General features: G+C 35.0%; 1 protein-coding gene across 3 annotated transcripts in view; it reads right to left on the bottom strand.

Moving 5' to 3' along the window:
* The window catches only part of MNAT1 (MNAT1 component of CDK activating kinase), a 236,277-nt gene that overhangs the window by 88,915 nt on the left and 121,329 nt on the right, over positions 1–26,033 (bottom strand). For 2 of the 3 annotated variants that reach the window (XM_019010011.3, XM_055361792.2), the window contains one exon: positions 975–1,096. The exons of the other annotated variant lie outside the window; for it this stretch is intronic. In XM_019010011.3, the coding sequence (XP_018865556.2) occupies positions 975–1,096 (122 nt within the window). The remainder of the gene's footprint in view (positions 1–974; positions 1,097–26,033) is intronic. 3 annotated transcript variants of the gene reach the window in all.

Here is a 26,033-nt window from a genome sequence, read left to right as displayed (position 1 = left end):
GAGAATAAAGAACTGAATAAAATTTAGCCTTAAGATATTAAATATCATTTAAATGTAACTTTACTTTGGAGCCTTGATGTTCACATGTAAAATATTATGCAACATGTTCCAGATTTTGGTTTTGTTTTTGAAGATGCATGTAGGTTTTATTATTTGTTTCACGTTTCTTGTTTTTGTTCTTGGGGTCTCTGACTTTTTCTATTGCTTTTTAGTTTCTTGGCCTCGATCTACCCACTTTTTTTTCATAGTATATTCTTTCTACTATTTTCTTTTGTTAAGCAACAACAGTTTCTGGATCAGCCTTTCATTCAATAGTTCACATTTTAAAATGAGACCAAGAAATGATTTGCTCCATCTAGCAACATCTGTGCCTGCACTTTTCAAGTATACAAACACCCACTTGCTCCCATGAGAGAGACTATAACCATCTCTCCATCCCTTACAAAAGCCAGGATCCCAGGTTCATTTCCAGAATGGATATATATAATATGACTGTTGAACCACAGGGCCAGCCTTACATTATACCTTTCAACAAAATATATTTCATGGCTCATGGCTCATAAATGTAGTTTCACTGTAGACAGTGCACAATGAGTAAATCTACCCTTTTTCATGGCAAGGAGCCCAACTCATATTTTTATTGGCTTACTACTAACTAAATTAAGCCCCAATTTCTTTAAAAAAGAAAAAAGAAAAAAACACTCATGACTGAAAATAAACGCCATTTCAATATGGCTGCCAAGGACAGACTTAAAAAAGAACGAACGTATTCCAGGCTCAATCTCAAGAGACCTAACAAGTCCACAGAAAAATTAATGTACTAAATAAAACAATTTGGTATTGAGCACTGTTCATTTTTCACAAAACAGTAAAGTTCTATAAACTGAAAATCTAAGAATGTTAACATGTCAGTTAAGAACAGCAATAAGTCCCACATATCAGCTCCTCAATGTAAAGTTCTTTAGGACACATACCCAAATCTTCCTAGCATCTCAAGCTCAGGAACATGTGGTCCATATGTCTCTATCTGCAGTGGCTGGTATTCATACAGAGCTTCTTCAAGCTTGTGAATAGGTGCCAGTGAAATATGTTGACCCTGTTAGAAAAATGAAGGAACTTAATACCTCTTATTATTATTTTCATATTGCTACTTATTTATAATCATTTTAAAGATGAATTAAATTCCTCACATTAGAAGTATTAGCCATTAGTTGTGCTGTTCCATGGGTACAATGCATTGCAGCATAACCAAAACCCACATAATAGAATTAATAGTCATTTACACATGATTTAAAAGAGGAAAACCAAATCCATCATTAAATTCAGATTTAGCGTTAAACAGTATAGTTGTTCAATGTCAATGGTAGAAGTCATCAAATACAAGAGACTTCAAAAAGTTTATGAAAAATACATATTATTTAAAAACTATGCATGGATTTTAAAAACATTTGCACCAAAACAAACTTGTACTAACTTGTTATAACATGTCTGAACAGCACCTAGTTGGAAGCACAAAGCAGCATAAGACCATTTGAAAAAAGCTCCTATCAGAGCAATGTGAATTCTACTAAATTGAAAAAAGAACAAACATCTATGGTGAAGACTGGATGGAAGAATGGCAAAATCACTACAAAAAGTTTATGGGGACAATGCCCCAAAGAAATCAGCAGTTTACAAATGGATAACTCATTTTGAGAAGGAGCAAGAAAATGTTGAAGATGAAGCCCTCAGTGGCAGACCATCTGCATCAATTTGTGAGGAAAAAAAAAAAACTTGTTCATGCCCTAATTGAAAAGGACTGATGATTAACAGCAGAAACAATAGGCAACACCATAGACATCTCAGCTGGATCAGCTTACACAATTCTGACTGAAAAATTAAAGTTGGGCAAACTTTCCACTCAATGGGTGCCAAAACTGTTGCACCCAGATCAGCTGCAGACAAGAGCAGGGCATTCAGTGGAAATTTTAAACAAGTGTGATCAAGATCCTGAAGCCTTTCTTCAAAGAACAGGAGATGAAACATGCCTTTACCAGTACTGAAGACAAAAACAATCAAAGCAATGTCTACTAAGAGGTGGAAGTAGTCCAGTCAAAGCAAAAGTGGACTGGCTACAAGTAAAGGTCATAGCAACAATTCAAAAAACTCGCAATTCAAAATACTCATGGCATTTTGCTTATTGAGTTTCTGGAGGGCCAAAATACAATACCATCTGCTTATTATTATGAGAAAGTTAGCTAAAGCTTTAGCAGAAAAATACCTAGGAAAGCTTCACCAGAGTCCTTTCCCCACCATAACAATGCTCCTGCTCATTTCCTCTCAACAAACAAGGGCAATTTTGCAAGAGTTTCCATGGGAAATCATTAGGTGTCCACCTTACAGTCCTGACTTGGCTCCTTCTTACTTCTTTTTGTTTCCTAACCTCAAAAAATTTGTAAAAGGAACCCATTTTTCTTCAGTAATAATAATTTTAAAAGATTTCGCTGACATAGTTAAATTCCTAGGACCCTCAGTTATTTAGGGATGAACTAAATGCCTGGTATCATTGCTTACAAAAGTGTCTTGTTCCTGATGGAGCTTATGTTGAGAAATAAAGTTTATATTTTTTATATTTATCTTTTAATTCCATTTTCCACAAACTTTTTAAAGTTCCCTTGTATACAAGCATAGTCTATCCTCACATTTTTCTATTTTTACTAAACAACTTTGACATTTTTGGTAATCAGTGTTTTTTTGGTAATCAGTGTTTTTTTTTTTTGAAAGCTTAAATTAGGGAAGAAAGCTAATAAAATTATTCTCTGCAAAGTTGTGCCACATAAATATCTATTCTCTGAAGTCTTTACATGATATCAAACTAACTTACCAAATGTGTATTTATTTCACATCACACACACATATACAAATAAAATAAGAAAATTTTATGCTGAAAACTAAATTGGATGAAAACATCCACTCTATTTTTCTGAGAAGAAAGAACTACTGGATAACTAAAATACAAAGACCCTACAGATCATATTTGAGCAAAATAAAGTGCCACTCAGGTATATACCATTACATTGAGATTTACATATCTATCATCCACGTGGGCATAGAATTCTAATTTATAAAAATACCTATATTTTATATAGTCTGTGTTTGCTGATTTTAACCCTAGTTCTCTTATTTTTCTTGGTATAGTTCTATCAATTTCTCTATTTCATAACTTTTTATAAACCATTCTTGCAGTTATTAATTCCTCCAATTTCTAGTTTATAAATTTTTTTGTTGCTACATCCCTTAGTTTCCTTTTTCCCCTAAATTACTAAGTTGGATGCACAGTACACATTATCTATTTTATTTTTTAAAAAAAGGTAAAAGTCATGACTTAAAAATCATAAAATACAATTGTAGCAGTGAGAAACAACCATCGAAGATGCTTGCATCTGGATTACAGTTTCTCTCTTCAACAAGTTCAATAGTATGTAGCATCATCCTAGCTAGTTTACAGGCATGTTGTAATAGGCACCTCTGACACTGTAATGTCAAAAGTACTTCACCAAAAACAGGCGAAGGATTTGAACAGAGATTTCACCACATAAGATATACATATTGCCAATAGGTATATGAAAAGATGCTCAATATCACTAGTCATTAGGGCAATGCAAATCAAACCACAGTGAGATACCACTTCACACCCATGGCTATTTAAGATGGCTATTATTAAAAAGAAAAACAGAAAATGCTAAATGTTTGTGAAGATATAGAGAAACTGAACTCTAGTGCATTGCTGGTGGGAATGTAAAATGGTATAGCTGCTGTGGAAAACAGTATGGCACGTCCTCAAAAAATTAAAAATGAATTACCACATGATCCAACAATTGGATGGATTCTGGGTGTATACCCAAAAGTGAAAGCAGGGTCTCAAAGAAATATTTGTACACCAATGCATATTTACAGCAGCATTATTTTCAGTAGCAAAAATGTGGAAGCAACGCAGTGTCCATCAAGGAATAAATGAATAAATAATATGTGGTGTGTATATACACATAAATACAGTAGAGTATTATTCAGTCTTTGAAAGGAAGTAAATTTTGACATATGACAACATGGATGAACCTGAAGATATTATGATAAATGAAATAAGCCAGGCATAAAAGGACAAAAAGTATATGACTCCACTAATAGAAGGTTCCAAAGTAGTCAAATTCATGGAGACAGAAAGTAGATCAGTGGTTACCATAGACTAGGAACATGGGAAAGAGCAGTTAGTGTTTCATGGGTACAGGTTGAGTTAAGGAAGATGAGAAATTTTTGGAAATGAACGGTGGTGATAGATGCAGAACAATTTGGATGTACTTAATGTCACAGAAATGTACAGTTAAAAGGGATTAAAACATGAACTTTTATGTTACATGTATTTTACCACAATTTTTTTAAATGAGTTTTGGATATTCTAATTTCCTCATTTGCTTTGCTAGAATTAAAATACACAGGAAAAAGAGAAAAAAAGTGTAATGTCAGAAATTTCATTCATAGTATTTTAACCCCTAACCTCCATGTTCCACAGCCTTTCTAAATAAACATGAAACTGTTAAGCTAAATCTTATACTATCACAGAATAATCCAATTTCAGACCAATGATTCAGAGAGCATTGCATAGGTTAAGAAGACAGTGCCTGAGTGGGATATTTTGAGACTTGTTCTGACATCCCTATTTCAAAGTGTCTTCTTCATAAATTGTCAGACACTAAATTCTCCTGCCGCTTGATAAAAAATGTCCAGCATTGGTGTCACATTTTTAGCTATGGGGGTAAAAGGGAGGGGAGAGGAGTAAAAGAGAGGAGGGTAAGTGAGGGAAAGGAAAAATACTGTGACAATTAAAGAAGTACACTTACAGTCTCACCAACACTCCGTTTGCATTTCAGAAATTAGACAGCAAGGTCCAGAAAGAATGGGTATTTTCAAGAGCTGGATTACCTTCCAAGGAAGATAATACTTAAGGAAGACACGCTTTCTTAAGTAATTGCACTGGAAAACAACATACTAAAACTAATCATTACCTAAACATTAGCAACAATACCCAAATTACTAAAGTTATGATGTCTTATAATTCAAAGTCTTCTCTGAAGTTTGTGGGGACATCATTTATAATAGCCAAAAAGGTCACTGAATAAGAATAGTTAACATTATTTATTCTGTGCTAGGCACTATGCTAAAGGGTTTTGTATGTATATCTCAGCATCCACAATAATTTCATGAAATGTTACTATTTAATAAAGTATGATTAAGTACTATTAATGGTACTTAATCATACTTTATGAATGAGGAAACGGGGGTTAGATATTGTGACTGAGCAAGATCATACTGTAGTTAATGGCAGTTTGATGATTAAAAGCCAAGTCTGTCAGATTCTAAAGCCTGTGCTTTTTTCCCCTAACACCTTCATTTTGTGGATATGGAAGCTATTATCCTCAAAATGTAAATTTTTCTAAGGTCACATAGAGTTAGATCTCTCAATTACTGCCCAGTGTGGGTTCCACACACTGCCTTTTAATATCCTATTTTTAAATAATATAATCATGGTTGTTCAATTTAAAAGTTTTAATGGCCGTAAGTAAATCCTAGGTGGTTTAAACCAATTTTTTATATAAATTCTAGTAGCTCAGGTACATAAAACACCATAGGCTCAAAAAGGAGTATTTTTTAAAACTATAACATTTAGAGAGAAATAAACATTACTCAGTGGTAGTTCTGTTTGCCATAAGAATGATAAGATAAAGTTCATAAATGACACACAAACTGCCCTTCTAACATTCCATCTATCTTTCCCTCGGAAAAAACTCATGAGATAGATGCCATGGTTCTCAAACCTAAAGCTGGGGAAGAACTTAGAGAACAATGACTTACACTCATTGATATGTTTTTTAAATTTTTAAAATCACCAACAGAGCAGATAATGGCTTAACAGGTCACATGAGAAAGTATTAAGGGTTTTAAGTGACTGGGAGGAAAAGGGTGTTTAAAAGTTTTTTAGATGAAAAGTGGTTATTGGTGATATTTCCACCCAAACAGTAAGGGTGATAGATATTATTCTAAATTATCAGAAAAAGGAGGATTCAAATTAAGGAACTCAAAGTGCATGATATACTAATTATAAGTTATATTTGAATTAAATTTGGTTGGGTGCCAAATGGTATGGTATAGACAAGTGCTATAGAGTATTGAGAGGAAGAATCAATAAAAGATGGAAGAATGAAAAAGACAGAACAGAAAAAAAGATAGAATATCAAGGGGGAAAAAAAGATAGAATAGGAAGAAAAAGATAGAATATTGAGAGGAAGAATATTGAGAGGAAGAATCAATAAAAGATGGAAGAATGAAACAGTGCAACTTGTGCCAGACCTCAGAGGACAAAGTCTACAAAAGCAAGGCAATGGGAAGGACAGCAATATTACCAGAGCAGTATGTTGTGTCCTGAGACAATAAGTAAACCTGAGCAGAGACAGGAATATGGAGAAAGAAGGGTGGGCAGAGAATGAATCAGTATAGATAGCTTAAATTACAGCTAGAAAATACTCCAAGGCTAATTTGAACTCAAATGGGTAAGAAATCAGAACTGTCAAAACAATGTCAGAATGTTTTATCTCCAGCATATTACTAAATAAATGATAAATAAATAATGTTTAATGTGAAAAGAGAGCGTGAATACACTGCTGGTAAGAGAGCAAATTATGGAATTGCTTTCTGGATGAAAAGCAATTTAGTAAACCTTTAAAATCTTCACATATTTTGACCTAGTAATACCATCTGTAATAATTTATAAGAAAGCAATCAGAAATATAATCAAATTCTTATTCATGTCTGTTCATCACAGTTTATATTGTCAAAAACTAAAAGGAAACTAAATGTTCAATCAATAAGTAAACATCAGTTTAAGTAAACATCAGTTCAATTATAACATAAAAGTGTGCAGCCATTTAAAATCATGTTTAAAGAGAAATTAGTAAAATGTTAAGTACATGATCATTATGCTCTAAACTATTTTTAAAATCTGCCTAAGAGCCAGGCACAGTGGCTTATGCCTGTAGTCTTAACATTTTGAAAGATTAAGGTGGGATGATAGTTTGAGCCCAGGTGCTTGAGACCAGCCTGGGCAACATAGTGAGCCATCTCTACAAAAAAAAAAAAAAAAAATTAGCCAGGCATGGGTGGTGTTCACCTGTAGTCCCAGCTCCTCAGGAGGCTGAAGCAGGAGGATCACTTGAGCCCAGGAGATCAAGGCTGCAGTGAGCTGTGACTGTGCCACTGTACTCCAGCCTGAGTGTCAGAGCAATATCTCGTCTCAAATAAAACATAATAAAATAAAGTAAATCTGCAACTGCAAAAGAAAACTAAAGAAAAACTATCCCTAGGTGATGAAATTATTTATCTTTGTTGCACTATTTTCTGAATTGTCCAAAATGGGTATAAAAATGGGTATATTTTATATTTATGGCTATAAAAAAACTACTATTGAACAATACCACAGAGAAAAAATCAGAAAAAAACATACTGCAAGACAAGTGGCCTGGTTTCTTTAGTAGGTCAATGTCACGAGAAACAACAACAATAAAGATGACAAAGTATAAAGTGGGATGGGAGCTATTCAAGATTAAGACAGAATTAAGATGTTTAATAAACATAGTGAGAGTCACTGGCTCACTACTAATTTGGAAGGGAAAAAACAGCCATGAAACATTTTGGCAACAATTGGGGAAATCTGAATATAGACTGGGTATTAAGCTATATTAGAGAATTTCTATTAATTGTTCTGTGTGATTATGGCATTATGTTTATGTATGAGAATGTCCTATGCAGGAAAACGTCAGTGAGAGATGCCAGATGAAGAATTTAAAAGTAAAATTTCATGGAAATTTTAATTTACTTTAGAACAGTTCAGGGGAAAAAAAGTGCATATATATATGTGTGTGTGTGTCTGTGTGTGTATGTGTGTGTGATGTAATACCAAAATATTACAGATTATTGAATCTAGGTATTAGGCATGTGGAGTACTCATTGTCTTATTTTCCAACTTTGCTATTTTTGAAATTTTTCATTATAAAATGTTTAAAATAGATCATGGAATCTTTGTTAGTTTTGAAAAAAAATAGCTATCTATTTACAGCAAAGAAAAATATAATAGCACCAGAGAAAGAAGAGCCTAGAATCAAATAGGTCAAGTCGGTAGCTATTTTAGTGATTAAGGTTAAAGTAATACGGTCTAGATCTGAGTAATAATGGGGGGGGAGAGAAAAAAGAATAATAATTATAATTAAAACTGCAAGAATTGGTAGCAATCTGGTATAGCTCAGGTGGGAAGCAAAATGTGAAAACCAGAGAGAGCTGATTAACAGAGGCAGGAAAACTAGGAAAGGGAAAGGTGGAAGAGTAATGTAGGATGCATGCATGTCCCTTCCAAATTTCATGTTGAAATGTAATCCTCATGTTGAAGGTGAGGCCTAGTGGGAGGTGTTTGGGTCATGGGACTGGAGCCTTCATGAATGGCTTTGTGTCCTTCCTTAGCAATAAGCAAATTCTCTATTAGTTCACGTGAGAGCTGGTTTTTAAGAGGTACTTCCTTCTCTCTTGCTCCCTCTCTTGCCACGTGTGCCTGCTCCCCCTGTGCCATCCACCATGAGTAAAAGCTTCCTCCTACAGCCTGCAGAACCATGAGCCAAATAAACATCTTTCCTTAATGAATTATCCAGTCTCAGGTATTCCTTCATAGCAATGCAAAACATACTAATAAAAAGAGAAAATTTTAAAAAGATAAAATGCAGACCAGAAGAAAATACTTGCAAGCCACATATTTTATAATTCGATCAAATTCAGAATACTACCTATAAAGAATTCTTAGAGACTGGGTGCGGTGGCTCAAGCCTGTAATCCCAGCACTTTGGGAGGCTGAGGCAGGTGGATCACCTGAGGTCAGGAGTTCAAGACCAGCCTGGCCGACATGGTGAAACCCCATCTCTACTAAAAATAAAAAAATTAGCTGGGCATGGTGGCCGGCGCCTGTAATCCCAGCTACTCGGGAGGCTGAGGCAGAAGAATTGCTTGAACCTGGGAGACAGAGGTTACAGTGAGCCGAGATCGCACCATTGCACTCCATCCTGGGCAACAAGAGTGAAACTCTGTGTCAAAAAAAAAAAAAAAATCTTAGAATTGACTAATAAAAAGACAAAATGACCCAATTAAAAGTGGCAAAAGATTTTAAAAGACCAGATGGCTAATAAGAACATGAAAAGATGCTCAACATCAATAATATTCAGAAAAATGCACACTAAATGCACACTCACTTGAATGACAACAACCAAATTGACAGACAATAAAAAGTGTTAGTGCAGAGGTGAAGAAACTGGAACCCATGGACACTGCAGATGAGAGTATACAATGATGCAGCCACTTTGAAAATTAGTTCAGTAGTTTTTCCTAAAGTGACAAGTAAATTTACTTTATGACTTAGTTAATTCCACTTATAAGTATCTACCCAGGAGAAATGAAAACATATGACCACACAAAGACTTGTACATGAATGTTCATAGCAGCTATTAATAGCAGCCAAATAGTGGAAATAATCTAAATGTCCACCAATTGTGAATGGATAAATAAAATGGGGTGGTACATTCATATAGTATGAATATGAATTCCTTTATTAAACATTCACACAATATGTTGAATTTTATTACTATTCAACAATAAAAATGAATGAAATACTGGTACATGCTACAACATGGATGAACATCAAAAACGTTATGCTACAAAAAGCCAGATGTGAAGGACCAATATATTACATGATTCCACTTCTAGGAAATGTCCAGAAAGCGCAAAATTACAGAGACAGAAAGTAGATTAACAATTGCTGTGGGCTAGAAGTGTGAATGTGTTGTGTCTGCAAATGAATATCAGAGACCTCTTTGGAGTGATGAAAACATCCTAAAATTGGATTACTGAAATGGTTACAAAATTATGTAAATTTACTAACAATCCATACATTGTATATTTTAAATAAGTAATTCTTATGGTAAGTAAATTATATCTTGATAAAGCTGTTAAAAATAAAGAGTTTAAGATGGTTGTTTAAATCAATCCACCATTGCTGCCTGTAAAATATCCAAGTAGAAATGTTCAGTAAAGGCAGCTAGAAATATAAAATAAACTCAAAAGAAATTTTGCTATCAGCATCAAAATGATAGGCAAGGTCACAAGAATAAGAAATGGGTGTGGGGGAATATATAAAGAGTGAGGTCTTAGCACTGAGTCTTGAAAAATACCATTAAGTAATTCAGGTACATTTTCCTGACTTTCAAAAGTACGGCACAAAACTAAAGCCCTTTCTGTTTTTGTTACTGTTGTCATATAATTGATAAAGAAATAAGGCTTTAAAAGTAAAAATGTAGTGAGAAGAACCACAGAAAACCATGCAACTTTAGGTAATACCCATACCTGGGGGGAAATGCATGCAAACTGTACATTCAGTAGTATATATAATTAGTGTTTTTATTCCTCTACAATGTAACAAAATGGAACCTGTTTCTTTTCTAAAATATAGCTTAGAGCCCTATATTTCTATCATTTGCTAGTCAAAAAATATAAGCTTATGAGAAAAAAGGTTTTCTAAAATTCAGCTCATTTCCATATAGAGCAACATAGGAACATTGGAAGAACAATGCAAATGCTGACACGGGTAGTTACACATGGCAGTATTTTTAATAATCTGTATTTTTAATAATCTGAAATGTATTATTTAACTTTTCTTAGAAAGTTTAAAAGCTACTACAAAAAATAGTTTATAATTTACTAAGATTTGTCTGTTAATCTATATACTACAAATATTATCATTATGCTTTCTCTCCAAATAAAGAGCAGAGTATCTTTTGTGTTAACTCTAAACACATACTATGTTAAAATAGAAACACACATTTAGAATGCAACAAACCATTTAGAATAACACTATTAAAGAAAATACATTATTATTTAATGAAAATAATGGCAATAAAAATAATCAATTAGTATATAGATTGTTGAGATAAACAATAATAAAAATACTAAACATGAAAATCCAGTTCTATACCAATCAGTATATGGTTTTCTGTTAAGTACCATAGAAGAGGTTGTAATTACAAAGTGCTGACAATTTAGGCCGATAGGTTAAATGATTCTGCAAATCCTTTAACACAATTCTAAATTCAGAACTCTTTTAATTGATCTATCTTGCTAAATGACATTTATCCACCAAACTATCCTCATCTTCAACATATTTGCCAATAAGCCCTGTAAGCCTGTTAAACTCTGTGTAATTGTCTGTTTTGAATCTGTCTCCCATTAGACTGTAAGGCCCTATGCTCATGCTCACTGTCATAGGCACCTCACTGAGCAGCTTGGCACCAAAAAGCTGCTCAATATTTTGTTGAATTAACGAATAATATAAAAATATAACAATATAGGCCAGGTGCAGTGGCTCACGCCTGTAATCCTAGCACTTTGGGAGGCCGAGGCAGGCGGATTGCTTGAGCTCAGCAGTTTGAGACCAGCCTGGGCAACATGGTGAAACCCCGTCTCTACTAAAATACCAAAAAAAAAAAAAAAATTAGCTGGGCATGGCAGTGTGTGCCTGTATTCCCAACTACTCAGGCAGGAGAATTGCTTGAACCCGGGAGGTGGAGGTTGCAGTGAGACGAGATCATGCCACTGCACTCCAGCCTGGCAACAGAGCGAGACTCCGTCTCAAAAAAAAAAAAAAAATATATATATATATATATATGTATAAAATAACACAATATAAAAAAGTTGTCATGTGATGTAATAGTATGAACACTAAGGCAACTGTAAGATGATCACGTTTCCATAAATTTTAAAATGCTCTTACTAAGCGTAAACAATTGGAATTTTGTTACATAGTCTTGTGTACTATGAGAGTACATAAGAAATAAATTTCTACCTTCTCTAGACTTTGATTATTTTTTTCTTTTCACTTATTCATTACAGTCAATGAATGCTTTTCATCTTAGGCTGTGAATGTGTTTTCCAGACATCTTAGTAGTTATTTTAACAAAATTTCAAATAACAAAACATTGTGCTTACTCTGTGGCATTCATCATCCATTCATACAACAAATATAACCACCTACTACATGCCAAGAACTGAAAAGAACATCAGGGAACAAAACAGATCAAGCCCCTGCCCTCAGGGAGCTCATATCCTAGTAAATCACATTACAGTGAGACTGTGCATTCCACTTTTATTTCTTAGGGTCATTTAATTACAACAACAACAAAAAGATGGTAGTGTTTGTTTCATGAACTGAGTCCTCTCACAATGTTAAATCTGTCAAATTCTACAGAATATGTTACCTTACTAAGTGGAATCAGAAACCAGAATATTTCATTCTGGTAGCTTTAAACTACTGTAATTCTAGCGACTGTTTCCAAAGAAAGTATCTCCAAGCAGCCTTTTAGAAAATCAATTGAAGTAATTCTGAATGACTATTTCTGTTTTGGTAATGTTCTAATAATTTAAATATGTGTGGATATGTGTGCTGTGTATGCATGTATATACACATACATATATGTCTATTTGTACATATGTATATGGATGTGAATATATTTTCTAATAGTGTGTGTGCCTACAAATATTTTTGCAATGGGATAGAGTACTTAAAGAATATACCTGGCACTGTCTATAAGCTGTTCATTCTGAGTAACATTTCTTTGGTAATTCAGTTGTTTTCAATTTATTTTAGAAGCAAGCAGAGAGATTTTTATACTATGCTGTTCTGGTCATTATAGGGTGATGTCAGCCTGTCATCACTGCAGCAGCTGCATGGTAATAACTTCCTGGTAGCACACAATTTCATGGTAAGTATAATTCATTTTTCCCCATATAAATGATTTTTCTCTAATTTCTTTCAAAATGTAAAGTAAACAGTAAAAAGACAAATGAGGGACAGGGCCTACAGGCTAAGATGTAACTATGTACTTCTCCTGGCACTGTCTCTAAACTAGAATGAACTGAGGTGCAACATTTAATTTCTCTATGTTTCATTTTCACCATGTGCAATGAGGAAGGGGGGAGTCTATAAGTGAGGAGACTGAAACAGTAGTCTAACTTGCTATCATTTCATGAGCACTAAGTGGAAATAAGCCACTGACTCACAATGTATCATAAAAATACATAAAATTTCCCTCAAATTTAATGTAAAGTAATTTGATTCTACATATACTAAAGAAACAGCCAGTAGAAAAAATGCACAAGACTAAGACCCAGATTCCCAACTCTATTAGAATCATCAGACTACATTCTTTTTCTGAATGTATGTTTGGGAATAAGCAGAATATAACGGTAAAAAAGATACATATATGGTAGGCTCTTTTAAGCATTCTAATGATGACATACTTGCACAAATTAGCCTTTAAGAGCACTCTTTGTCTTTTAAAATGTGATGCCTAATAGTTAGATTACCAATTTTCACAAAAATTTTCTTCTAAAACTGGCTTCTTCAAAATAAAAAAAGAGGTTTCATCCTGCAGACACAGCACCATATTTTTCTAGCTCTTCAGCAATGTTCAGTTCTACTCAAATACATATGATATGCTTGAATACTTCAAAGAAAAATTTCTATAACTATCTAGCTAAGGGCTTAAGTTTCTTGCTCAACATTAGAAATAAAATGGCTCTAAATACATCTTCACTTGGCAAGCCAAGTCTCTGAAAATGTTTCTAGCAAATTAGCCCTGGAAACTCATCAAAATCTGTTTACTACAGTGAAATTCCTTAAAGATTTGTTAGCCAAATTCATTTGTAATCTCCTCCTTAAACACATACACTAATTAGTGTTCCACACAGAAAAATGTCCTTTAATAATATTTCAACTCTAATTTTAGAATTCTTATTATATCAATATAAATTTTTCCTTAAGAACTTCAAAAATGAAAAGTAACCAATTTTGAAAAGGTTGGAAAAAATTAGGAAATAGTATCTGCCATTAAAAGATCACTAGTAAAAGATTAGTATCATTAAAGATTCTCAAATAATATATAATTACAACTAAACTCTGGATATTTAATAAGCATTCCTATAAATTCCTTGTATTGGCTTAGAACTAATAAGGCTCATATAGACACTAACTATAGCGATATATTTGTGGTCACATGCAATTACTTTTGAGAAAGGCATGAGTCTCAAACTACAGGAGAACACAAAACATAAAAGGAACAGCATTGTCTCCCTCTGCTTTAAACTGTTTTGACTATAATTTCATTCGTACAAATTTTTCCCTCCCTGAAAAATGCAAAAATAAAAATAGGAAAGGAACTAAGCTAGTCATTTTCCCTCGGTTAGTTCCACATGTGAAACATTTGAGAAAGATCAAAGTGTTACCTAGAAGGGTCCTAAATTATATGACTGACTTAGTTCAACACAGCTATACTGTGACATGCACAAGGATTCCGTTCTAAAGTTAGATTAAGGCAAAAAAAAAAAAAGGTCAAAATAACCCCTCAAAATCCCTCAAATTGCCTATAAAGTATACTGTACATTGTTCTGTGCATATTTTAATCTCTTTATGTAAATCCAACTCAGCTAGTTTCTCTTCTAGCATTGGAACAGATCACCTAAGTAGGTGGCTTACATTTGGCATCTATGCTGTTTCAAAATTTTTCTTTACCTTGGAGAAGAGAGGCATTTTTGCTACTTTTGTTGTTTTCAACTTTAGTTGAATTCAAGCAAATTAAATGCATGTACGATATGATTCTACTGAATATGACAAGCATTTGAATTTTCATTCAGCAGAGTTCATGGAAGAAATGAAATTTGGGAGAACCTCTGAAGGCTGAAACAGCTCTGAAATGGAGGGGAAGAAAGAGCGTTCCGAGTGAACGGAATTTCAATACCCAGAGGAGCTTCAGTACAGTAGTGAAAATAGAAGCCAGAATACAAAGACGGAATGGAAGGAAGAAGAAACACTAGGCAAACATTATTTTCATTAACTTATAAGACAAATGAAAATAGGGAAATATGCCAGTAGCTTAAAGGAAAAGCAAAATACAAGAAAAATATTTTGTTTATTTTGTTTGTTTTTGTTGTTATAGGTTTTATTTTTTCCTTGGGCACTGATAAATGTGATACAATGTTGAAGAGTATTATTTTTACATTCTTTCTCTGATGCTTGTCTTATTACCAAACTACCATTTGTTGCCAAGAGGACATAGTGTCCAGCAAACCATATCTGTTTCTATAAAAAGATCAGAAAAGAAAAACATCAAGGAGACTATCTGATTAGACAAAACCTGCCTCCTTTAAAAGAGTCTGCATTAATTTTAAGAAAAACAGTATTCACAAGAAATTTTCTGTAAAAACTTTCAGGCATAGAGCATTTTAGCTCACTTTCTTTTACTAATTTCAAAAATAATTTCCAAGAATTCCTAACTTGGCACTATAAGTGAACTTTATCCAACAATGACAACTTATACATAAGTCCAAATTTCCTAATGTAATATAGAAATGGCTTTATATAAAATTATCTACAAATACTACTACTATTACATAAGCAAAACAAAAATACCATGTAAGATTAGTAGTCTTCTAAAGCAGAAATATTTTTCTGTGAAAAGATGGAAGTTTCTTTACGCCATTATAGAGACTGAATAATTTAAGAGACCACATTTTATTTAGATTTGACTCTTCTGCGCCTAGTACAGTAGTTGGTATGTATCAGGAATATTTGTTTCATGAATGAAGAAATGTTTTAAAATGATCCCTCTAATCATCTACCCTATCTCCAAAAAAACCTACATAACAAATCTCCTCGTTCTATTTGAGGTCATTTAACAACGGAAGGAGTAGTTGTTTTGCCATTCCCATTGTAGAAAATAAGTGAAGACCTAAGCTAGACTGTCACTGATTTTACCTTTCTTCTGTCCTAAAAAGAAACAACAAACACTACGAATACTCTAACCGTCCCAATCTAACTTCCCCAAACCAAACGCACATACACACAAACACCACCACCACCACTATCACACTCATAAAACCACCATGCAATTAAATCTACTCTAAAATGCAGAAAAGAACAGAATATTTAAGACACTGACTTGATACCCTTCTCACCTGAAATTTCACATAAATTGTCTTTTATTAAAGTCAGGCAGATATGGAATGGATTACTAACAGTGCAATTGCACTAAAATGATACAGAAATATTTACTGAACATCTACTATGTGCCAAGCACTGTGTTAGGCATTACATACACATTTGAGGTAAGTATGTTTTACCTGTTTTACAGGAAAAGAAACTGAAGCTCTCCAAGACCAAGTAACCTACTCAGATTTTAAACCCTATCCTGCTAAAATCCACAAAGCACTTCTCTATTATAGAACTAAAATATGAAAATTTATTTATTAAACATTTGGTGGATGTTCGGCACTGTGAAGATATAGCAGAAACTATACCACCATAACTGTCCCTATTTTCAAGCATTTAACAGTATCTATTTAAATTTTCATTTAAAATATATTATATTTATTAAACATTATTAAATATAATGTGCTCATTTGTTTAAAAAACATTAGTATATAAGTACTTTTTAAATGAAAGCTACTCTAGTTCATTAAAGCATATCAATTCATTTTTAGAAAATATTTACACTCAATTTTTCCATAACACATTCAGATTAAGGCAAATTTCATCTTTACTGAGATGTGCTACAACCTCATTAGATACTCACTTAGAAGTTGTCTTGTTTTCATAACAAGTAAAAATAATATTTTCTTCAAACAATATAAAATTGATGGCTTGTCTGTGAATCAATGTTAAACTGCATATCCTTTGAAATATGAACCAGTTTAGTAAAAAGGCTATTTCAACTAAGAAGAGTAATTCCTGGCAATGCAGAAGTAAATCGCCTTTCTAGAAAGTTGACTATACTAATCAATCCTTTAAATCACAGTTTATTGTACTTTAACAAATCACTCTTCATAATTAAGAGACATGTTTTATGAGACGAACTACAAAAACAATACAGCAAAATCACAATCCTTTATAAATTTTTCATCTGAGAACATAGGTGTGTGATCAGTGAGCATAGTGGTGGTCCCACAAATACAAGAATACACAGACTATCACATTTGTTTCCATTTTTTAAAATTAAAAAAATAACAATTTTATAGCCTTCCTTTCACTAATTAGTTAATTCACGGATAGGTATATTTAGTAAAACAATGCCCTAGAGGACAAAGAAAGCAGTTCATATGAGAGAATTTAGTAAAACAGCTTTGGAGCCCTTCTGAAAATTACTTGATAAAAGTACTAACATTCCGTCAGTTGTTGAGACAGGTGCTACTGCCAAACAGCTGCATTTGCTGAAGCACATTCTAAAGATTACTAATTAATCCCCACACTGAAACCAATGGTTGCCTGTCATTTTGCTATGATCACCATTTTTTAAAAAATAGTCACCAAAAAGAAACGAGAAAAGAGTCATGAAGTACAGCTCTAGATAAAATATAACCCCAGGTAAGCTATGCATCTACTTAGTTATATCTTTTCAGGTATTCTTTATATGAAACTCAATGCACTGGCTGGAGTCCTGGGATCTTACAGCCTCTCCACATTCTACTTCTCATTTATTTCTATTTATCACAAATGTATAAAAGTATTTTTGAGATATTTAGGAAAAAGAATCATACTATATAAGACTGCATTTTCTTTGTTGTTGTTGTTGTTGTTAAATTTCGAATCTTTCGATCATAAACTCAAGATAAATATGACTTGTAGAGACATTTTCCAGATTACACCCATATTTTTATTAAAACTCACCCACACTCCCCTGCCTTTACTCCCACCATGCACATATCCCTGCACACTTCGTTCTACCACCATCATATCGTACCCTCATTATCTGAACACTCTAAAGAATTTAACAAATATTAAAATAGTCAACGCTTCCAAATCTTGGCAATTATAAAATATCCTGAAGATCCTTAAAACTATACTAGCACAAGATGCCAAAGAAATTATTTTTAATCTGTATGAAAACATATTAACATATGTAGATAAAGATAAAAATATATTTGAAGGTTCTTATGATTTTCCATCTTTTTAATGTTTTAAGTTAACATTGATTTTTGAATCTCAAGTAACTCTATGATCTACCATGTTTCTAAAGTTGCTTTCATTCAACTGTAAATGCCCTGACCTCCACAATGACCTCTACAAAAGCAGTTGTGCACTTTACTGTGGTGCAAATCCTCACGGACAAGTTGAACCTGTTCTTTTTGGCACTGAGCCCTTGTGCTGAACACACAGCTGAGATTTATTATAAAAGGGGAACTAAGGGGCATTATTTCACAACATTTATCCTTCACATACAGCCAAGTATAATCTTTTACAACCTTTGAGAGCTCTTAAATAAACAAATTTTCTCTTAATTGCACAAAGAGTTTTTTATTTGTCACCAATCATATGGCATATTCAGATTCATTTTACATTAGGAAAAAGCTAGCACACAAAGCGTATGTGCTAACAGTTATAAAAATTACTCTCCTTGCTTAATATTTATTTAAAAATCATAAGACTTTTAATCTTCAGATCTGAGGATAATTACTTGCCTTGCTGTCTTTAGCAAGAGCAATGTAATAAAATAATTAGTAAAAACCTGCCTTCAAAGATCTGTATTTTAAACAGTAGGTTACAAAAAGCCCAACTTGCTACAGCACTCTCATAGGTCTTTATTTTTATACTGTCTTGTGTTTTCTTTTTAATTTCAAAGTTCAATTGTAATTCGGGCATTCCCATAACATTTTAAAAACACTTCTCATTCTAACAACTTTGAACTGGACTCTGATATACAAGACTGCTGCCCAGCAACTTTCTCAACTCAACACATCTGATATCATGTGGGAGGGAGGAATTTCACGAGTTCTAAGAAATATCTCTAATAACAGGAATTACCACACCATTTAAGTTAATTCTTCAAGATTTGCTAATTGATCTAGCATCAAGACTTGCCTTGTTGAAAGCAAAGAAACAAATACAACCTCAAAAGTATTCTATCCTGAAAGTCAGGTTCAAACTAGCATATCAGCTAATTGCTCAACATTAAGGACACTAAAATATGTTGATTCAGGTGAATATTTTCTTGCTCGAAATTCTTCTAATTTTTTTCATTAATAGCAAGTGTACAGACAATTTTTAAGATGCCTGTAGACCTTTTCACAAATTTTTTTAAAAAAATAATTCAATATTAAACTGATTTTTTAAATGGTGAAAAAAACCTAATGACATGATTTTAGGCATTAGGAGCTCCACAGTGAGCAAAACAGGCATGTTCATACATAGTGCCAAATATGCTTTGTCTTCCCTTAACAAAGAAATTTCTTTCTTTAAACTTTAACATTCTGAACAACATAACCTTATTGTTCCAGTTCTAAGGAAAATGTTTTAAATAATTTATATCCTTAATACTGTCTCCCTATATCCAATGAATTTATGTAAATATTCATGAGTTTGAACGTTTTTACATTTATTACTAAAACAGAAAACATTTTTTCTGGAAATATACAATCTTTTGGAAAAAAGCAATTACTTTTAAGTGTTTTTCAAGTGTTATATCTTTAAATAGATATAAATTAGTATGGAAATTACTAACCAACTATATTCATAATATTAATCTGCACTACATGAGACAAGATAAAAATTGATAATATCTATAAAAGATTCATTAAATATGTTAAAAAATGCCTCAAGATCCTACACTATGTTCTCATATTATGTCAGCACTGGTGGTATTTTTTAAATGCCTAAGGCCTCTAACTCATTTTGAAATATATGTGCCTCAAGATTTCCATAATACCCAAAACTATTCTTGGTGAAGTAATGAGTTAACTACAGGTTAACCACCAAATAACTTAAAGAACAATCTTATTCTGTATTTATTTTGTTTCTTCATACCACAACAGCTTTCCCATCTATATATCTTCTCACCAGCAAGAACACAAGCATATACACTATCATCCTATGACTCCCCATATTAAATGTGCCCTTAGACCAACACAATGTTAAAAGCATGGGGCTTTAGAGTTCTGAACAGTCAAATCCTAGCTCTACCTTGAGCAAAAATAACTTTAAAAAAAAGTCTCAGCTGGGCGCGGTGGCTCACGCCTGTAATCCCTGCACTTTGGAGGCTGAGGCGGGCGGATCACGAGGTCAGGAGATGGAGACCATCCTGGCTAACAAGGTCAAACCCCGTCTCTACTAAAAAACACAAAAAATTAGCCGGGCGTGGTGGCGGGTGCCTGTAGTCCCAGCTACTCGGAAGGCTGAGGCAGGAGAATGGCGTGAACCCGGGATGGGGAGCTTGCAGTGAGCAGAGATCGCGCCACTGCACTCCAGCCTGGGCGACAGAGTAAGACTCTGTCTCAAAAAAAAAAAAAAAAAGAAAAAAGAAAAGAAAAGAAAAAGAAAAAAGTCTCAGTTTTACTTGTAAAGAATTAAATAAATTTAAAGGATATAAAAGAAGTGTCTACAAAATGCTACCCACTATTATTACTTCATCATCATCATCAACAGGAAGAGAAGCAGGAAGAGAGGGAATATTTTGCACATCTCTACAGACTGTTGTTTAATATTACAAGATAAAATCACTAACTTCCAAAAGCCTGAAAGTTAGAACTCAAGGCATCTTCCTGCAGAAACAATGTTACAAATGATGTTACAGTTTAAGACTGACAATATATAAAACACATTAATTATCATAAATTTAGTCTCAGGCCCTGGGAACAATTCAGGAGAGAAAACTTTATCTTTCCTAAAGTTAAGCCTAGCCTTGGGCAAAAATTTAAAATTTCTTAAATTATAGCTTTTTCGCATTTTGTCTTTTGCATTCTTACCCAGCACTTAGTAACTTTCCCAGGCGTTATATATTCCCATAACATAGTATCAATAAGCTCTTAATTGAAAACACTCCACTCAAACCTACTATGAGTTTTAAGAGTGATGCCTGATCTTAAGTCACCAACCTACATATAACACAATCAAAACTTCCTGGTATCAGTAAGGTGTCAAGAGGAAAGAGACTGAACTGCATGATTTTACTCAGCAGACCTCTGGTTCTGATTATACTATTGCTTAAAAAAAATTGTGAAACTTTTTTTCTTGAACAAAATACAAAACAGTAGTGCCTTTAAAGAAATGAGCTAAGAACCATTCACTTCTCATTTTTTGTCTTGATTAATGTTTTAAATTTTTAGTAAGTGTCAACAGAGATTATCTGGGCCAATTTTTTTCATCTTCATACTTCCCAATGTAAAAATCTGATTCTCAAAAGTCACTAACATCTTTCACAATGACTCAAATTAGAGTAGCATGAGGAATTCCATGAGGACTTGGAAAGGCACAGAAAACCTGGGTAATCTGAATGTCTATAAATAATGAAATTCATGGAATCTCAGAAGTAGACATAATATTAAAGATCATCTCCAATCCTACTAACCACTGAATTTTTAAATCCCCATGCCAATATCCTTACCTATGGCTAGACATCTCATGACCTACCAAGACAGGCCAAAGCACCAAAATAGGCAAGAGATATGCCTGGGTCTCCAAATAAATCCACTGAAGTATACACCTTACATGAATGACAGATGAAATGTATGTGACAAGGACAAAATTCAATGTATCTATTAATGCACACAAACACAGTATTAATCTCACAAAAGCTTCACCAGAACTTTACTTCTCTACAGATTCCTTGTCCCTTAAGACTTTCTAGGATACACAATTCTTACGAAAGGCAGATATGGGCATACTTCGGAGATATTGCAGGTTCGGTTGTAGACCCTTGCCATAAAGTGAGTCACACACATTTTTTGTTTATTTCCTAATGCATGTAAAAGTTATGTTTATACTCTACTATAGTCTAGTAAGTGTGCAATAGCATTATGTCTAAAACACAGTGCACACATCTTAATGTAAAATACATTATTACTAAAAAATGTTAACCATTTGAACCTTCAGCAAATTGCATCTTTTTGCTGGTGGAAGGTCTTGTCTGGATGTTGATGGCTGCTGACTGATCAGGGTGGTGGTTGCTGAAGATTGGACTAGCTGTGGCAGTTTCTTAAAATGGCACAACAATGAAGTCTGCCATATTGATTTACTCTTCCTTTCATGAAAGAGTTCTCTGTAGCACATGATGCTGTTTGATAGCATTTAACACACAGAACTTCTTTCAAAATTGGAGTCAATTCTCTCAAATACTACCACTGCAGAGTGAACAGGCAACCTACAGAATGGGAGAAAAGTTTTGCAATCTATCCACCTGACAAAGGGCTAATATCCAGAATCTACAAAGAACTTAAACAAATTTACAAAAAAAAAAAAAAAAAAAAACAACCCCATCAAAAAGTGGGCAAAGGATAAGAACAGACACTTCTCAAAACAAGACATTTATGCAGCCAACAAACACATGAAAAAAAGCTCATCATCACTGGTCATTAGAGAAATGCAAATCAAAACCACAATGAGATACCATCTCATGCCAGTGAGAATGGCAATCACTAAAAAGTCAGGAAACAATAGATGCTGGAGAGGATGTGGAGAAATAGGAATGCTTTTACACTGTTGGTAGGAGTGTAAATTAGTTCAACCATTGTGGAAGACAGAGTGGCGATTCCTTTAGGATCTAGAACTAGAAATACCATTTGACCCAGCAATCCCATTACTGGGTATATACCAAAAGGATTATAAATCATGCTGCTATAAAGACACATGCACACATATGTTTACTGAGGCACTATTCACAATAGCAAAGACTTGGAACCAACCCAAACATCCATCAGTAATAGACTAGATGAAGAAAATGTGCCACATATACACCATGGAATACTATGCAGCCATAAAAAATGATGAGTTCATATCCTTTGCAGGGATGTAGATGAAGCTGGAAACCATCATTCTCAGCAAACTATCACAAGGACAGAAAACCAAACACCGCATGTTCTCACTCATAAGTGAGAGTTGAACAATGCGAACACGTGGACACAGGGAGGGGAACATCACACAACGGGGCCTGTCAGGGGGTGGGGGACTGGGGGAGGGATAGCATTAGAAGAAATACCTAATGTAAATGACAAGTTGATGGGGACAGCAAACCAACATGGCACATGTATACTTATGTAACAAACCTGCACATTGTACAAATGTACCACAGAACTTAAAGTATAATAATAAAAAAAATACTGCCACTGCTTTATCAACTAAGTTTATGTAATATTCTAAACCCTTTGTTGTAATTTTAAAAATAATCAAAGCATCTTTACCATGAGTAGATTCTATCTCAAGAAACCACTTTCCTTGCTCATCCCTAGGAAGCAACTCCTCATCCATTCAAGTTTTATCATGAGATTGCAGCAATTCAGTTACACCATCAGGCTCTACCGCTAATTCTAGTTCTCTTATTGTTTCCACCACATCTGCAGTTACCTCTTCCGCTGAAGTCTTGAACTGCTCAAAGTCCTTCCATGGGGGTTGGAATTAACTTCTTCCGAAACTTCCAAAATATCAACTAGTAATGTTGACATTTTGAAAACAACCCTCATCTCCTCGTACATCTCTGTCAGAGCTCTTGAGTGATCAGATGCATTGTCAATGAATAGTAATATTTTGAAAGAAATCTTTTCTGAAGAGTAGGTCTCAACACTGGGCTTCAAATATTCAGCAAGCCATGCTGTAAGCAGATACGCTGTCACCTAGACTTGGTTGTGCCCATTTTAGAGCACAGGTGGAGTAAATTTAGCAAAATTCTTAAAGACCCTAGGATTTTCAAAATGGCAAATGAGGCCGGGCACAGTGGCTCAAGCCTGTAATCCCAGCACTTTGGGAGGCCGAGGCGGGCGGATCACGAGGTCAGGAGTTCGAGACCAGCCTGGCCAATATGGTGAAACCCCATCTCTACTAAAATACAAAAAATTAGCTGGGCGTGGTGGTGAGCACCTGTAGTCCCAGCTACTCAGGAGGCTGAGGCAGAGGAAACGCTTGAAACCAGGAGGCGGACGTTGCCACGAGCTGAGATTGTGCCACGGCACTCCAGCCTGGTGACAGAGTGAGACTCCATCTCAAAAAAAAGAAAAAAGCAAATGAGCACTGGTTTCAACTTAAAGTCACCAGCTGCATTAGCCTCTAAAAAGAGTCAGCAGCCTTGCCTTTTGAAACTTTGAAACCAGGCAATGACTTCTCCTCTTTAGCGATAAAAATCCTAGATGGCATCTTCTTTCAATAGAAGGATGTTTAATCTACACTGAAAAGTATGTTGTTCCGGGTAGCCACTTTTATGTTATAGAAATGGCATCTTTCCTTAAATTCCATGAATTAACTTCTGCTAGCTTCAGACTTTTCTTCTGCAGCTTTCTCACCTCTCTCAGTCTTCATAGGACTGAAGAGAGTTAGGGATTACAACCTGGATTAGACTTTGACTTAAGGGAATATGGTGTGACTGGTTTGCTCTTTTACCCAGACCACTGAAACTTTCTCCATGTGAACAATGAGCCTGTTTCATTTTCTTATCATTCATGTGTTCACTAGAGCAGCACTTTTAATTTCCTTCAAGAACGTTTCTTTCGGAGTAGCACTTTTAACTTTTCCTTTGCATTCACAATTTGTCTCAGTGTTCAGCACAAGAAGACTAGCTTTTGGCTATCTTGGCTTTCCACATGCCTTCCTTAGGAAGCTAATCGTTTCTAGCTTTTGATTTAAAGCCAGACATATGTGACTGTTCTCTTCACTTGAACACTTAGAGGACACTGTAGGGTTGTTAATTGGTCTATTTTAAATATTGTTGTGTCTAAAGGAATAGGGAGGCCTGAGGAGAAGGAGAGAGATGAGAGATGGGGCAATTTGTGGAGTAGAACACACGCAACATTTATTGATTAAGTCTCCTATCTTATATGGGTGTGGTTCCTGGCAGCCTAAAACAATTACAATGGTAACATCAAAGATCATTGATCATATTTCAGCACAACAGATATGATAATAATAAAAAAGTTGGGGGGAGGGGCCAAGATGGCTGAACAGGAACAGCTACAGTCTGCATCTCTCAGTGAGACCAATGCAGAAGGAAGGTAATTTCTGCATTTCCAACTGAGGTACCCAGTTCATCTCACTGGGACTGGTTAGGCAGTGGGTCCAACCCATGGAGGGTGAACAGAAGCAAGGGTGGGGCGTCGCTCCACCCAGGAAGTGCAAGGAGCTGGGGGACCTCCCTCCCGCAGCCAAGGGAAGCTGTGAGAGACTGTGCTATCCAGCCCAGATACTACACTTTTCCCACGGTTTTTGCAATGTGCAAATCAGGAGATTCCTTCATGTGCCTACACCACCAGGGCCCTGGGTTTCAGGCACAAAACGGGGCAGCTGTTTGAGCAGACAGACACCAAGCTAGCTGCAGGAGGTTTTTTTCATACCCCAGTGGCACCTGGAACCCCACCAAGACAGAACCATTCACTCCCCTGGAAAGGGGGCTGAAGCCAGAGAGCCAAGTGGTCTCATTCAGCAAGTCCCACTCCCACAGAGCCTAGGAAGCTAAGAACCACTGGCTTGAAATTCTCGCTGCCAGCACAGCAGTGTGAAGTCAACCTAGGTCAATCGAGCTTGGTGCGGGGAGAGGCATCCGCCATTACTGTGGCTTTAGTAGGCGGTTTTCCCTGACAGTGTTAAGGAGACTGGGAGGTCTGAACTGGGCAGAATTCACCACAGCACAGCAAAACAGCTGTGGCTAGACTGCTTCTCTACATTCCTCTTCACTGAGCAGGGCATATCTGAAAGAAAGGTAACAGCCCAGTCAGGGGCTTACAGACAAAACCCCCATCTCTCTGGGACAGAGCACCTGATGGAAGGGGTGGCCATGGGCCCAGCTTCATCAGATTGAATCGTTCCTGCCTGCCAGCTCTGAAGAGGGCAGCTGATCCTGACAAGAGGAATTCTCCCAGCACAGTGCACCAGCTCTGCTAAGGGACAGACTGCCTGC

This window comes from Gorilla gorilla, chromosome 15, assembly GCF_029281585.2.
Source record: "Gorilla gorilla gorilla isolate KB3781 chromosome 15, NHGRI_mGorGor1-v2.1_pri, whole genome shotgun sequence".
NCBI lineage: Eukaryota > Metazoa > Chordata > Mammalia > Primates > Hominidae > Gorilla > Gorilla gorilla.
This window is presented reverse-complemented; position numbering and strand designations above follow the sequence as displayed.